A 17,017-nucleotide genomic window follows, 5' to 3' on the forward strand; every position below is an offset into this window, starting at 1 on the left:
GGGTTTCGTTGTGAGCAACACGAAAAACATTTCGTGGTGAGCGGCACGAAAAACATGACGAAATCGTGTTGGTGCGCACGAAAAAGAAACAAAAAATTTACGTAACAGTTTCACGAATCCCCGTGAGACCGTGTTGGATATTCCATTAAAAATCAGCCGTTTACAGCTAGAATAGTCATTTACCACATTAACAATGTCTGGACTGGATTTCTCATTCATTTAATGTTATCTTCACTGAAAAAAATGTTTTTCTTTTATAACTAAGGATATGTGACCCCAAATTTTTGAATGGTAGTGTATGTTTTTCCACACAGAGTAGGGACAATGGTCTGACTGGGCAAAGCCATTATTCATACAACCGAAAGCAGAGCAGTTCTGCAGTTCTGGTGTGTCCAGGATCTAATAAGCTAATCTGTGCTGTTTTTCGGCAGGTTAATTCGATTTATTGTCTGTGATGTGGGTCACCCTTCATACTTGAACAAAGAGTGAATTGTTTACGTCTGGAGAGTCAAACAGGGACAGCAAAACATCAGACATAAATTCTGAGCAGCTAAAGTGATTTGATAATGTTAGTGGATTATAAACTGAACTGGAGCCACAGGCATGTTTCCATCAGTAAACAACCGCTACTCAGTCTTTGTGCAAAGCAAGAAACATGACATTAATAAACAGCATCATATGAAGGCTCTTTCGAAAGAGAGAGTTTGTCAAGTGGTTTTTGCAACAAGGGCAGCAGCATACAGGTCATTTTAATATGCTTACACAGGTAATACTCAGTATGGTTACAATGAAGGCAGCAGACTTAAATCCTGGCAGAGAAAGATGGGACTTTGAGATCACACTGCTCTCGCCCTTGTGATTATCATAGATATTAACTCAGGGGAAAGAAGTTGAACTTGTCGTTATACGTTGGCCATTTCAAAGACAGCCTTGAACGGTTAACATTCGCCGGGCGTCTTCCTTCTCCCCGTCTGGAGCTGATGCTTTGACGTCTGCAGGGCAGGACGGCAAGCCTGATGAGGGTTTTAGCTCAGCAGACCTGTCACTCCAACAAGACTCTCTTCTTCCCCCGACACGCTCAATGATTAACCCCACCAAACATCAACGTCTCTCGTCTCCATTCACTCTCTCCTTCTTGTCTCCTCTCACTCTGCTACCATGACTGGCCGGGGACATTTTGTTCCCTTTCATTTCGACATTTGTTTCCCATCTTCACCATGTAAAAGCAGCTATTGACTCTCTGTTAGTTCACATTACTGCCTTCTCACCCTGCCACCCTGCCTTTCTGTCAGCACTCTGATCTCAGTCTGCTGTGCCACTTCCTCCTCCTGCACTTTTTCCCCCCTTCACCCTGACTTCACCTTCAGTCTTTTCTGTCTTCTTATTCGTTCTCCTCATCAACATTGATTCAACACTGTTCTGGCAGCAGACACTTTCATTTCTCACCACCACCCTACTGTGTGGCACCCGCAACTCACTGCTGACTCATCAGCTGCTTTTCAAGAGGTTGAATAAGTCAACCTATATTAGCTCGGTTCCTCTTCTTCCTTCCTTGCCTCTCCTGGTGGGAAAGGAACATGCTGCTAACCTCAAAATAAGCTTTTTTCTGGCCATTCACTGTGTGCATGTAGGCGTGTTGTCGTCAAAGATGATGTACTTTTAAGATTATAGCAAAACTTTACCTCATACCCTGCCATGATGGATCAACCTCTTACCATATGTGCACGTTACCTAGAAGAATGTACGAGCATTAGCTTCTTTGAACAGACAGCACATTTTCATATGAAGGTGTTCCACTTCTACCCACACAACCACAGACAACAACAACAAGTAGAGCAGACAGAAACTGGCATCAAATCAAAGACAGAGGGGATGTTGATTGAAGCAATCTGATTGGCTCTCAAATGTAACCAACAGCAGATGACTGTCCCTGAACGCTCCAAACAGAAAGGAGTTTTGGCCATTTTGTGACTGCTAATTAGCTGTACAGAGGAGATGTGAGTCCATTCCTCATTGTTTACTTGTGTATAAACACTGGCCTGCAGCAATCATTTAACCAGTTGCTGGGATTTTCAGGGGGAACATTAGTCACTAAGACAGATATGAGACTGATAACGAGCAGAGCTACGCAAAACAGGCTTTTGTAATTAATTGGACTCGGTTGCTCTATAAGCTTTGTACTTAGCATTCAGATCCACTCATGTGCCAGCCTTGATCCATCTTTCTAATGGCTGGCCCAAGGAGGACAACTGTCACTGGATAAGGAGCATACATGCTAAGGGAGGAGTGCAGCCTAGAATAAAAAGTCTTCATACTGTTCTTTAGTTTGTTTGTTTTTTAATTATTATTGCCTATAGTATGTTTGCGATTATTTATTTGGCTTTTAAAGTTAGACCAGGATTTTTACGGAGGTTTAGAAGTCCTGGAAAAATCAGAAACTAAATAGGTTCATTCCTTTTATTGCTGGCTTTAAAGTGCTTGAGTGAAAAGCGATGGTACCGAAAACACTTAAGTAAAAATAAAAAACACACAGGAGTGTTTTTGGACTATTTTGAACACAGCTGTTCTATAAATCTGTCAAGTCATGGTTTAACCATTGATAAAAAATTAAACTAAGTTGTCTTTTTGATTTTCTATCCATCAATCAGATGTTATCAGTCTTGTCTAAGACATTTTCAGCGGTTGCCAAGAATGGTTTCCTTACCATTTGTCATATTGATCAAAGAAATATGAAAACTATGCTAATTTTCTGGTTAAAGGACTGACAGCAAAACTGACAATTAATTTCACTGTGAAGCCCAGTGAAAAACAGATAATGATTCGCTATTCTGAGACATACAAGGTGTTCGGAATGGATTTATCTCTTTCTCTAGCAGATGATGTCCCTGTTCCTAGCAGGTGTTCAGACCAAAAACAGCCCTGCATTAAAAGAATGAGGGGGCTGCATTGGTGCGAGCATGTTAACTCTGATGAAATGATAAAATATGATCCACAAACCCCTATGATTTTACCTTTTTTCTCAGTAAGAGCAACTTAAAGAGTAGAAATATCGCTCACTTTACACAGCAGTAGGGCTTGACTAATAACCTCCTTGGCCAGATCCAATATTCTGCTTTTTTCTGGTTTGGTTTTGCTATTTTAAGTAATTCCTGATTTAAAATAAAACAATTTAAGTGTACAGTCATGGCTTTGATGCAGCCATCTTTTAGCCTAGCCACGCTACACCCATGTTTCTGACGGCACAAGGGTCTAGGGAAGCTCGACAGGGAGGGAGGCGGGCTAAAAGGTTGTCTATCAAATCCCTCTGCAGCAATTGGGTAGGTATACAACCAATCAACGCAACGAATAGGCTGACGTAGTTCCTAGAGCACCGGCGGATTGTGGCTAAGTCCCGTTAGCTTCCCAACCAGCGGAGCCGCGGAGCCAACTGGTATATTAAGGATTTGCCATATCCCGTCGGCATAAGTCCAAATACATCTTTCTTCTCAATGAAACACTTCAGTGCCGTCCTTTGTTTATCTTTCAAGTTGAATTTTAGCTTCAAATCTTTAAGGGCTGTGGCCAAAGCCGAGTCGAAAGATAACTGTTTATTGTGCGCCGGTTGTTTCTGTCAGAATCATCACGCCTCTGTCGTCACTTCGTTACGCCCGCCTTCTGACTCTACACTTCGTGGTGATTGGTCCGGCCAGTTTTAGGAGAATCCAGCCTCGAGCTTTATGGAGGGTAACTAGACCCACCCTGGCAGAGAATTAAATTCGTTGCCGCGGGTTGTCTAGCGCGGCTAGGCTAGCCATCTTTGTCAATATGTAGCAATTTGTCATCACTCTGTTACGATATCCCGCCAATAGTTACGCATAACACCACAAATAACTATGAAATGTAAGTGTTTTGTAAAAATTCTTATTTAACTGAGAACAGAAAATGTAATTAAAAAACATTATAATAAACAATTCATTAATTTTTATGTTTTAATTTATTTTATCATAATTCTGATGCAATCATAATTTACAAATATCAGTTATTGTTCTCCTTGATTACCAATAATCACCTACACAACAGTCCACAATGGAATGAGCACTTGCATGTATTTTATTACAATAATGTTCATCAGTAAAATAAAAATTATTGGCAATGTTTAGGCATTTGTTGATGATGGCGTATTGCACCAGACAGCCTCCATCGGCGTTGGCAGATGCATTGACTGACTGTGTCTATCCAAATGAATAAAATGACTATTTTTTTCACACTGGGCCAGTCCGAACCAGGTAAACATAATCATGATTAAAATGAAACAAATATCTGAATCATGCCTTTGACACAGCATGCCTTCTAGTACAGCGAAACCAAGGCTCAGTCCATCTGTCACTTTGGAAATCCACCTGTCTGTCACAGACACTGTATACCTCAGACACTAGTGATCAGTGTTTTCCAACAATGAAAGCTTTTATGTATGCTGAAACGCCTCTATGCTTGGTAGTGATTGGCCCCAGGACTGGCTGTGTTGTTCACGGACAATGACATGTTTACTATGGTCTTGTTTTAATAATGTTCAGAGGGGATTAAAAAAAAGCAAAACACTGGAACACTGCAATGCAATAAGACATTTTTCTTTACTATGAGTGCTTCTTTCTCCTTTTGACTCTTTCGCTCTCTGATGTGACTTGTCTGAAACAATTTCTCACTGATGAAAGTGCAAAGCATCGCTCCCTTTCTCTGATGGAGGCCACTGTTTGTTGTGATGATGGCATACCACCAGTGGCAAAGTTCACAGAAAAGGAGATTCATATAATAGTCAGACAGAGCCAGAGTTTCCCCAGGGATGTTTCCATGTGTATACCAGAATGTGTTTGTATGCATGTGTGTTGTAAGTGAGAGGGGCTGACGAGTGTGTACATCCCTTATTAGAGGAGACTGTCATCTGTGGGAGCACATTTTGTTTGGGTTTGTTCTGCCAAGTGCCTATCACTGAAGGACTCATTACAGCTCGTGTGTGTTGTGTTTGAGTGTGTGTGTGTGTGTGTGTGTGTGTGTGTGTGTGTGTGTGTATATATGCGTGTGATCATGTGAACTCATTCATATTGATGGACCAGTAAGATTGATTGGACGGGTTGAAGTGTGAAACCAGCTGCACTTTGGGGAGATGAGAGAGCGAAATCGAACAGAAGACTAGCAACAGCAGGGTAAAAAAGTGAAGCTCATTTTATATAACAAGGATGTGAAGTAGCCAAGACTGTAGGATGAAACTAAATTAAAATTAGATTTGAAGCTATCTTATTAAAATTTCTCTCTTTTAAGTATGACCTCCCTCAAAGAATTGCCAGTTCCAGAGTAAACCATTAAGTACGGTGAGATTTACGTCTAAAGCACCATTTGGCTTTAGAGGCTATTCTGCTGCAGTGATGGATTTATTCCCAATAGTCTTAACTCTTTTTACCCTGGGTGTTGAAAATACCGGTTTCGCGGATCAATTTACTTCTCCCAGATAGGAGTCAGATGAAACTCCAGTCACCCGAACAGTGGTTTTTACAGTAGGAGTGCATTTGCTAAGACCAGGCTGAACTCCAAATTGTTCTATTACCACAGTGGTGTTTTAAGGTGTGTTTGAAAGTATTGGCCTGTTTGAAATTGTCTCTGCTGGCAACACTTTACCAAACTCAGAAAGAGATGTTTGCAGTGAGACAGAGTGGATCGCAGCATGTAGTACTGCTGCTGACTCTTACCTTGTGCCCTAGGACCGAACCAATCCCGACAACATGCTGTCCATCCAGGTCTGAGCAGTAATGCTAGTCATCATTTAAAGTGCCAGCGACAACACAATAGACTCCATTTTTCTACATAGCCTGAAAATAATTAAGTATCAAAAACACATTTCTGCTTTTTTCCAATTTCTCACTATAACTCAACTGGAAATAATGAGAAAATGGTATATAGTTCTTGTTTACGGATAAACACAGACACGCAGTATCATCCTTGCTAAAAATACCAGCTACCTGCAGTTATTTTCTTCACTTAGAGAGGCTGGAGTTTGGCGAGAGATCCTGGAAAATGCAGGGATCTCAATTTCTGGGCTTCAACTCTAATAGGCACTACACAGCAGGCAACTTTAACAGCAAAAGGTGTTGCGGAGAGAGCATCATGATTTCGAGTTGCACTCCTGAGACCTTTCTCATGCCACCTCTTCTCTTTTTTGTGCATCCTGTCACTATTCAATAAGTCTGCTGCTAAAAAAAAAACCATGGATTAGAATCAAATCACAAACACTGAGCTGCTACTCCGAGGCCATGAAAGCCATCATATGACCGGTTCTATCACCAGAATGACTTTGACTCCAGCCGGTGTCACAGCTGCAATAATCGTCCCTGCTCTGAAATGAATTAGAAGTAGTAGAAGAGTGTTCACAGTCAGGCAGAGGGGGGAAAAGGAGAGAGAAAGAGATGCTTGGCTCCCTCATGTCTACCTCCCCTGCTCTATGTTCACAAGCCTTAAATCAGGATTTAGTACTGCAGTGTTAAGTCCTTCCACGTCCATCTGACAAGACTAATCTTGTGCTAATTACAGTGAAAAGAACTCCAATTAGCACCGACACATGGGATTACATGGAAAATGAGGAGAAATGTTTGTCACCTGTGATCCTGGCACTATGTCCCCGGCTGCAGTTGTGAATATAACGGCAGCATCTCATATGAGGAGCTCTGAATTTAAGGCTCTCAGTATGTGATCATTAGCTTCAGAACTGTATTTTTGGAAATTATTGATGTGGAATTGGTGCTGCGGGGACTGTTGAAGTGGAGTAAATATGAAACAAGAAAGTCTGGTTCTCAGCCTCTCTATCATCTTTAAGTTTGATTAAGTGTGTGTGCAGAACTGAATAGAGAATTTGTGTTTCTAAAGCTGTGCCCGACAAAGCACTGAATATATTTTCTCCTTTTCCTCATGTGCAGTCAATAGATGGACTTTTCATACCTGTGGGGCTTCAGGCCCTGAAGGCCCGACTCCCACTCAGTGCCTCAACTCCTACAGGAACAGCAACGTCAGCGTGACAGTCGGCACCCGAGGGCCCTTCAAAGGCATTCAAATGTGGCGGGTCCCCGAAACTGGCAGCTACAGGTAGGACTGTTGCCAGTGTGCAAAGCCTGAGAGCACACAAATATCAGCCATTTGTACAACCAATTTTCACTCAACACCCACTCTGGAATAATTTTATCTTTTTCTGAAGGGCCTCACTGTGGTGCCAGGCCAGTCATGAGGGGGACACACTTGAGCTCATGAGCATTCGATACATTCACCATATAGTGCACACTTAACCTATCTGTCTCATGCATCAGCACTCTGTACAACTCACATTTTTGACTCTTCCTCACGCCCTCCTGTACTCCTCCTGTGCATCAGCAGCGCATCTACCTTCCACACGCAAACAGAAAAATATCACTATCAGATTCTTGCAGGAATAAGCAGAGGCTGGAGTAGTGGCAGCTAAATGGCATGATTCACTCCACACCTGACTCCAAAATACAAAACCACCCACCGGCATGTCTACATTGGTGGCCTTTAAGGCTTCCATACACCTCAACAATCTGCCTCAGCACCTTGACCTCACACTGTGTGCTGCGTTAGGATTAATGCCGTAATATCCACAGTCTTTTGCAGAGATCAATATTCCTCCTGTGGGCACTCGTGACAACATAAGGTGTTTAACTTGGATTTGACTTGGAAGCTTTGAACAGAAACATCTCTGAAAGCTGCATGCCTCCCACATCAGCGCAAACACAAACAGGCACGCAAGCGCGCACACACCGATAAGCTCAGCCGAAACGCTGGAGTCTTAAAATACCTAACTAACAACAGCGTGGACAGCACTGTCTTAACACATGTCAGAGAGTTTTAGAAAACACCTTCTGTCTCCACACAAACTTCACAATTGGTCTTGATAAGGCCTGGCTTAGCTGGCAGAGGCTGTAAATGAAGCTGACAGACGGCCACAGAGATGAATATGCGCTCTGCATCTCCCAAAAGTCATTAGGCAAACAGCTGAGGTAGCTTCTACTGAGCACCAGGCAACGTTCTGTCTCTCCCTACCAAGCTTGACCACCAGGGAAGAAAAATATCGAAGCGTTCCCAAAAACCAATCAAGTTGTTGTTTTTTCTTGCTGGCAAGAAAAGTGGAGCATTTGAAATTAGTATCTTCTGCTGCAAAGGTGTGTATTTGTCGGTGTGTTTCTGGTGTTTGTGTGCCCTTGCATTGTAGTCCATGAAATCGAGTTTTGTGAATGTTTTTTTTTTGCATTAGCGTGCCATGGTAGGTCAAATGCTTTCATTAAAAATACCCAGGGTGCAAGTGTTTCCAAATTAATTCTGGCTGTTACTTAACGTTGTGCACTTGTGAAATCGCAGGAGGAATGCATGAGGACTCAGCCTCGAGTTACTTCTGATAAACACCTACTGTACTGCCCAGAGTATCCAAAGAATGCATGTTTAGTTTTGTGTGAAGGTCTCATTTTTTTTTGCTACATTTTCACCTTTCAAAATGAAATGAAAACACTGAATTATTTTCCTGCATGATTTAGATAATAATCTGGTTATTTACTTTTTTGTGTGTGTCTTCTCTGTGTGCGTTTGTGTTTGTTAAACCCCAGGATCACCGCCTATGGTGCAGCTGGTGGGCGAAGTGTAATGGCCATGAGTGGGTCACATGGTGTCTGCATCACAGGAGAGTTCCTGCTGAAGAAGGATGAGCTGCTTTACATCCTGGTGGGACAACAAGGAGAGGACGCGTGTCCCAATGTGAGTTTTAGTAACATGAATTCACAATAAGTGGAAGCTTAGTTGCATGTAAGTGAGTGAGCCTGCCCACATCCAAACTGCTGATCCATTTCTGTTAAAGTTATTCGAACTACGATTGCATGTTAACAGCAGGTGTTCATGGGGCAACTAACTCAACATGCACTGCCCGCCAAAAAAAAAGTTACACACTCTAATATTATGTCAGACTGCCTTTAGGGGGCGGCGTGCCTCAGTGGGTAGAGTGGCCGTCTTGCAACCGGAGGGCTGCCGGTTCGATCCCTGGCCCGGAGAGCTCATGTCGAGGTGTCCCTGAGCAAGACACCAAACCCCTAATTGCAGCTTGAATGTGACGTGTAATGTAAAGCACTTTGGGTATGTTTCAGGTATAGTAAAGCGCTATACTGTATAAATACAGACCATTTAGCTTTGAGTATGGCACACATTCTCTGTGGCATCATTTCAATAAGCTTCACAGCATTTATTTCTGTCCAGAGTAGCATTAATTGTCTACTAAGGTCTTATATTGATGATGGGAGAGTCGGACCACTGGGACAAGTTCTCTCTAGCACATTCCAAAAATTCTCAGTGGGGCTGAGGTCTGGACTCTGTGGAGGACAATCCATCTCATGCTCCCTGATCCTCTCATTCTCAATGTGAGCCCCATGAATCCTGACATCGTCATCTTGGAGCATGCTCATGCCATCATTGAAGATTAATTCCACTGATGTAAAGACCTGGTCATTCAGTATCTTCAGATATCAGCTGAACTCATTCTTTGAGAACATAACGTTGCTGAACCTGACCAACCCCAGATCATAACTCTAACCCCCAAAGGCTGGTAAACACTAGACATGATGAGGGCATCACTTCATCTGCCTCTCTTCTTACCCTGGTGCACCCATCAGGGTAAGAACCACATGACCTTCTTCCATTGCTCCATAGAGTCCAATTTTTATGCTCCATAGCCAACTGAATTCTTTTTTTCTGATCAGTCTCACTGATCAGTGGTTTTCTTCGAGCTACAGCTGTTTAGTCCCAATCCCTTGATTTTGTTTTGCATTGTGTGTGGAAATGCTCTTACTTTATCTATTAAAAATAGCTGAATTGCACTGTTGATTGAATTCTACTATTAAGTACCTTGAAGATGATGGTTCTCCACTATCCTTCAGGTTTTAATGATGCATTGGACGGTTCTTAACCTGATTTTAGTAGTTTCATAAATCTCCTTAGTTGTTTTCTTTGCTTGATGCAGGCCAAAAATTTTACCCTTCGTTAAATCCATGTAGTGAATTTTTTGAACAGGCAGTGTATTTCCTTATTAATCTGGAAAAAATGTAATAAGGCTTCATTATTCTTTTTATTTGAAGAAATATAACCTACAGTATAATAATCTCAGTCATGTGTTGTACAAGGACAGCTACAGCATGTGAGTGCACAAGTATCTTTCATGTGGTGTCAGTGTTGTTATAGGTCATGTTAATGAACTAGTGGAACACCAAAGCAAACTTAAATAAGTATTTTAGAAAGAGCATAAAATGAGGGATGGTGAGATAGAAGTAAAAATATAGAAGGTTGGGCTAGATCCTGGTGGGACAACCAGGAGAGGATGTGTGTCCCAATCTGAGTCTTTATAACAATAATTCACAGTAAATAGTCGTTCAGTTGCATATGAGACTACAGTTTGTCATAAAAGCAAGACAAACTTTAAAAATGAGTGCAAAATTGCTGTAAATGCGACCATGAATCAACTTTATGCATGAAAATCACAACATTTATTTTTTGTGGACACACAAATGGGTTCAGCAATCCTCTAGTATCTCCCATTTGTTTGTATTCCTCAACCAAAACCAATCTAGGACGATTAAAGCTGATTGTAAATTCAACTGAATGAAATTATTGTCCACACAGAGTGATGAGAAGTGAAAAAAAGGAGGATCATCATTCCTTAGCATTATCCAAATGGGATAACTAACTGCAGGCAGTCTTCCTCAACACTGAGGTGTCTCTGGGCCTCACTTTGGAAACAAATGCCCTGAATCAGATGGAAGCTGGCAGTGAAATCCCTCTTGTCTCTCTTAAGCTCACTTGTGTTCTTTAGCCAGGCTGGATGTCCTCTGTGTTCCTCACTGGCCACAGTGCATCATGATTCTCCTCACAGTTCACAATACTGAGACTAAAACCCCTTCATAATCCCTCTAGCCACTGAAACCATCAATCATTCACAGTTTAACATCTGAAAACTTTAATCTGTCACGTCGCTGAGCTAAAACAAGCTGGCTGCTGAACACCCACCAACTACAATCAGCAAGGAAGTGATCACCAGAACCTGAATCTGTTAAACTAAATACATATAGACAATAAGCTGTAAGTTACTTAGGTTTTTATGTACCTATGATACTTAGTATATTGGATAATATATTGTCACTGTCTGTAGATATATTCCTGTTAAGAATTGCCACATTAAACCCTGGTAATAACATGCAAACTTTATCTGGATACATTATCTGGAAACTGCCATCCAATCCACCAGTCTTTACATTTACACATGGCATTAAAATGCATTCTCATTATCTTTAGTGTCCCTGCGATATGATATGATCTCAGTGTGCAAAGGTAGGACTGGCTTACACAGCAAACGCAATGCTTTCCAGACCTTTAATGTCCCTTTTTCTTTCTCCTTTCTGTATATACGTACTACCACTGCCCTTACAATAGCTGTACTGCTGCATGCGGTATGCATACAAACAGCTTCAACACAGTACTGTGCCTAAAGCTCTGAGCATCATACATCTGACACAGTCTACAGTGTGATGTAACCTGTCTGTGTGGCCTCGGCAACTCAAGCATGTTACTGGAGCAAGACACTGCAAAGTATGTGGCACATCTTCCACTGCACAGAGGATTATTTTTAAGGGTCAGAATGGCCAGAGAAGCATTCTGCACAATGAGACCAACTGTCCTCGGACATCTTGGTATTTGTGGTGTACTCAATTAGACAGACTATGTAGTGGGACATGCTAAATATTTTTCTGGCATACTATATGGTATAGGAGTTTGGATATTGAAATGCATCCTCTATATAAAAGATGGATGTAGCCTCCAGGCTTACATTCTTTCTAACAACCAGCAAGGGGGAAATCCTCTGGCTGTAAAAAGAAGTCAAATGCATAGAAGTCTATGAGAGAATGAGCCTACTTCTCATTTGATTTAATACCTTGACAGACATTTTCCAAATGAGTTTAGGGTCTCATTCACAAGTTTTTGGACTTTACAAATACAACATGATTTTCATTTCGTTACTTAAGATTCAATTTAGAGAATAATTGAGGAGAAAGCAAGAAGCAAGGCATGTCTTAGGGCGGGGCTACGTTGTGATTGACTCAGCTTGTCATTCAAATACTGTCCTGACTTGTTATGACCATGTAATGTCACTGTTGTCATGGTAATGTTCTTTGATTGGCTGATGAATCACAGACACAAACCTCAAAAGACAAGTGCCTTAGAAAGCATGTAAAGAAAAAACATTTAAAAAAAAACTTTGACATGAAATGTAAATATTTAGCCAAGAATAATAGTATGAAGTGGCGCTGATTTAGCTGCACCGCTTGTATCTTAGATGGCTGTAGTTTGACATGAGGCAGCTCGAGTGCCTGTTTCTGCTTCGCGGTTTTGTTTTCTAGAGGCAGAACGTCTGGCTTAGCAAGCAGGGGTTCTCACCACTGTCATCCGGTTATTAGTTTTTAACACAGTATTTCTTGAAGTGCTCAGTACAGACAGTGAAGAGGGACTCGTCTGTTCCAAAGTGAAACTGAAGTCGTTTAAGGTTCCTCTTATTTCCCCCCAGTTCTGACAGCCAGAGACAGCGACTCTCTCCAAAGGGCTGCTCAGAAAGTGATTTGTGGTGTAGAACAGCCTTTCCTCACACCTTACTTTCCCTTTGGTGCCGGAAATGATGATACTCCCTTGTCGTGAGAAGCATTCACTCACCTTTTGCCGTGAACACACACACACACACACACACACACACCTCCGTTCTGTTGTTCTCTTTCCCTCTTATACACAAACTCAGCTTTAAAGCCAGACACAGAACGGGCTGAGAGGGAGAAACGGTGAGGAAGACTCTCCCAGAACATTTGAATGCACTGCCTTTCTACCCCCTCTACCTGTCAATCACAGTCACTGAAGTCCCGCCCCCTCCTGCTTTCAAGGCCCCCGGAGTTCAGGTTCAGACAGAAGAGGGATTTCAGGGAGAGATGAGCGACTGCGAGTGTGTTTGTGTGCGTCTGAGTGAGGTTCAGTCAGAGCGAGGAAGGAAAACTTCTACCCTCTCACTCTCGCAGCGGGCCTGGCTGCAGGTAGTTCAGCATGATAGCGCACACACAAGGCAGACACATCAGTTCACAGAAAGCTCAGCTGGGGAGAAGTCCCTGCATCTGACATCATTTGCCGACAAAACGTCCAGCTTCATTTTTATAAAGAGGCTATATTTCTAGGAAACAGCGAGAAACAACAGCAAGCGGGCAGACAGATATGAAAAATTCTCCAGTTATGACACAATTCATTTTTAAAAACACATTCGCAATTACTTCAGATTAACTCCACATATATCTTCTTCAGTCAGCAGCATTCATCCATCACTGTGAACAAGAAGCTGTTCTACAACGCCGTCACTGCTGCGTCAAGCACAGAGGACAAACAAGGAATCAGCCAATCACACTGGAATCGTTCTGTAAAGGGAACACTGGTGCTCGCCTTTCACTTCCTGTGTGCATGTGGATATTTCTGCTTGGTATCTGCTCACCATTATAATACTAAATCCTTCGACTCACAGGAGCTGGGGTTTGGCAACTGCTCAGCCTTCTCATACACTGCTGACATCCATGAAGGCAATTCTTCAATGAGCTGACATCTCTCTCCCTCCCCGCAGCCCAACGGCATGCTGAATAAGATCTGCCAGGAGCAGAGCGGCCCGATGGTGAACAAAACTCAAGTGAAGGGGGGTGGAGGAGGCGGCGGCGGGGCGACGTACGTGTTCAAGGTGAGACGGACGCAGCATTAATCATATTTACACAGATGTTTTGCATCGTATTCAAGTAAAATCATTTACAATTAAATCAGAGTAAAACACGTCACACTGCAGGTTTTTTGGGATTAATGTCATGTTCTCAGCTCACTGTGCCTTTCAAATGGTTCCTGTTATTGAGATAATATTCTTGGCCTGCTGTCACTCAGAATATCAAAGATCATGAAGCTCTAGAGCCAAGAATCAAGGGCACTTCTTTTTGGTGCCTTTACACTTATCCTTGAACAGATAAGCTGACCAAAAGGCCAATCTTCTTTAAACCAAAGTATTCTTTTAAAGAAAAAGCTTGACATTTTGGGAAATATGCTTTCTGGCCAGGAGTTAGATGAGAAGGCCGATAAAACACCCATGTCTGCACGTGCACACATGAAGCAACAGCTGGTTTCATGATAACAGAAAAGTTAGAAACGAGTCTTACTCGATCTGACGGAAGCAAAATCCACCTTCCACCGCTGCTAAAGCTCAATAATTTAGCTCTAATTGGTTTACCGATTTTTATTTTTTTTTTACTGTGGTTTTGTGTTTGATTAGCTTTTAACTGAGACCAGCAGCTTGTTTAAATCTGTCTTTTGGTTGCCAGGTCCCCTTGCAACCTGTTCACATTAAATAAATGAGATATAACATGTAAGTTAGCTTTAGCTGTGATGCGAGGTGGATTTTGTTCATTTAGGACAAAGTGGGTTTCCCTGCTTCCCTCCATGTTAGTAGTCCAAACCCTAGTCAGCTACTTGATCCAGCTGCAGATCAGCTGTACACAGCTGCATATCAATTTCATGAAATTTTCAGCAAATTTGAACCCTCTGAACTCCAAAACTCACTGGTAGGTTTGAATGGTTTGTTAGCTTTAAACAAAATTGCCAAAATTGTAACAATTATAAGAGCCGGAAACTGTAAAAAATAGAAAGAACTGTCAGATTTTCAACTTTCCAATAGTCTTTATAAGATGATGATGATGATGATGTTCCTTCCAAAAAAGCAAAGTGACCATTTTATGAAAACAGAAACCAAAAAAATATGTAAATGAGAACAACTTTTTTGAGAGTTCTCCGTTAGTGGCTCTGGGTCTTTGGAAACTTTTACATTTTGTCTAGTTTGACGTTGCTGATGAGAATTTTGTCTGAAACTGCAGAGACTGTTGACTGCAGAGGACCAAAGACTGGAGGCAAAATAACTGGTGAACTCCCCTAGAAGGATAGACAGTCCAAACATGTCATAGTTGTGCTGTTTCCATAGGGGAGCAGGAATTAATTTTGCTTGGAAAATGAGCCCACAGTGAGCATAGTTGTGAAAGTAACAAAGTAAATGGTCAGAAAGTGCTTGTGGTTCAGAAGGTCAAACAAAGAATCATATTTCCCAAAATAATGAGCCTGTCCTTTGAAGAGCATATGCTGTATGTTACATAAATGTAAGTGATAGGTGTACTGACCTAGGTGGATGGAGAAACGTACATCCCTATAATCATCGCTGCTGGGGGAGGAGGTCGGGGCTACAGCAGCCAATCACCGAACCAGCTTGAGCAGATGGACGATAACCTCAGCCAACCGGGACGCAACGGGAAGTCGCATGCATCAGGTACTCCACGCTCAGCTCTGATGTGTGCTGGTAACGCTCGTTATGAATGAGAACCATGTGCCTATGTGAGGAAATACAACTTATTCAGTTCATTGTTAATGACTCCAGTTGTGTGTTAATAAAAGAGGCAGAAACAGTCTACTGAGTGACTAGCAGCGATGGAAAACATGATTAGCTGAATTGATGAGAGGAGATGAGTAATACTCTGCTGTTATGTCGTCTGTGTGGCTTATCTTCCCCCACTTTATGATGAGAAAGGCTTGTCTCACTTCCATTGCATCCCTTCCACTCTCTCAGTGCACTCTCTCACTCCATTCATGTGAAGGGTCGGCCGCATGAAGTGCCAATCCAGACTGACCAGCACTAAGTGGGAGTGGGTCATAAAGCCCTCCAACAGTGAGTCTGCATCAGTCCAAGTGGTGTTGTGTCCAGAATGGAGGAAAGTCCACACGATCACACATATGAGCTGGTTTTTTTCAGAAAGATGGCTTTTATGATCACGGAAAACAGATACTGACAGTGATTCATGTTTGAGGGCAGAAACTATGAGGTAATGTTTTGTTGTATTCAGTGCAAATAACTACAAATAGATGATAAAACACACTTTACACACCTCGACACTTTAAAACCTGCGAGTCTTTTTATGTGTCTGGCACAGCAAACACAATTTCTCAAAAATATGTTTTTTTAAAATAATATAATGAAGAAAGCACAGGATACAAGACAGCTTATAGTTAAAATATTGTCACCTTGTTTGTTCTCTATACTTCAGGTGAAACAAAGTGAAATTGTGTTTATCAGATTTTTTTCTACTGGCAGTCACTTTGTACCTCTGCTTTTTAAGTGCTTTATAAATAAAGTTTATTGTTTTTATTATTTTACAGGCTGGCAATAAAGAACAGAAAAGCAGATTACAATTTAGACAAGTAGGAGCACAAGATCCTAAAGTCACTCCACCATTGTTGAATAAACCCCTAAAAACTCACCTATGTGCATCAAAGTTGCTTATTTACAGGAAGTCCTCAACTTACGTCACAGTTCCATTCCTACTGATCGACGTAAGTCGATTTTCATCGTGAGTCAGCACCCCAGTGAAAATGTAAACAAAGCCGTTATGTGCATCATGATATTGATCAGTTCTTTGGAAAAGTCATATTCCGAGCATTTTATTCTGCTTAACTTCACTTCCATGAGACGGCTTTCCTTTTCTTAGAAGCATCAGAAGAGTCTGACTTACTCTTGGGAGCCATAATGAAGGACAAAAAGTTAGTGAATGTAACACAATCCAAGGTGGAATACAACTGGCGAATGTAAACAAAGCCATCTTATAGCACCGTGTGACGACATACTCATCCGCTCCACTCGTCAAATAGTTCCACGGAACCGGTTCCAACATCAAGAAGAAACATTGTAGGTTGAGGACGTCGTAAACCAAGGATGTTGTAAACCCTGGATATATTTATGTTTCATAAAATAATCCCTGTAGGCTTTAAAATAGATGTAACTCTACACCACAGAATGTACTAGGGCTGGCCCGAATAGTGGTTTCTGGACTCCGGATATTCGGACCCTATTAAAGAT

General features: G+C 41.8%; 1 protein-coding gene across 3 annotated transcripts in view; it reads left to right on the forward strand.

The window, feature by feature from the left end:
- Nucleotides 1-17,017, forward strand: part of alk (ALK receptor tyrosine kinase) — a 509,166-nt gene that overhangs the window by 451,453 nt on the left and 40,696 nt on the right. For all 3 annotated transcript variants that reach the window (XM_051948169.1, XM_051948170.1, XM_051948172.1), the window contains exons 12-15: nt 6,942-7,107; nt 8,634-8,781; nt 13,709-13,819; nt 15,295-15,436. In XM_051948169.1, coding sequence (XP_051804129.1) covers nt 6,942-7,107; nt 8,634-8,781; nt 13,709-13,819; nt 15,295-15,436 — 567 coding nt within the window. The remainder of the gene's footprint in view (nt 1-6,941; nt 7,108-8,633; nt 8,782-13,708; nt 13,820-15,294; nt 15,437-17,017) is intronic.

The sequence above is a fragment of the Acanthochromis polyacanthus genome, chromosome 1 (assembly GCF_021347895.1).
Source record: "Acanthochromis polyacanthus isolate Apoly-LR-REF ecotype Palm Island chromosome 1, KAUST_Apoly_ChrSc, whole genome shotgun sequence".
NCBI lineage: Eukaryota > Metazoa > Chordata > Actinopteri > Pomacentridae > Acanthochromis > Acanthochromis polyacanthus.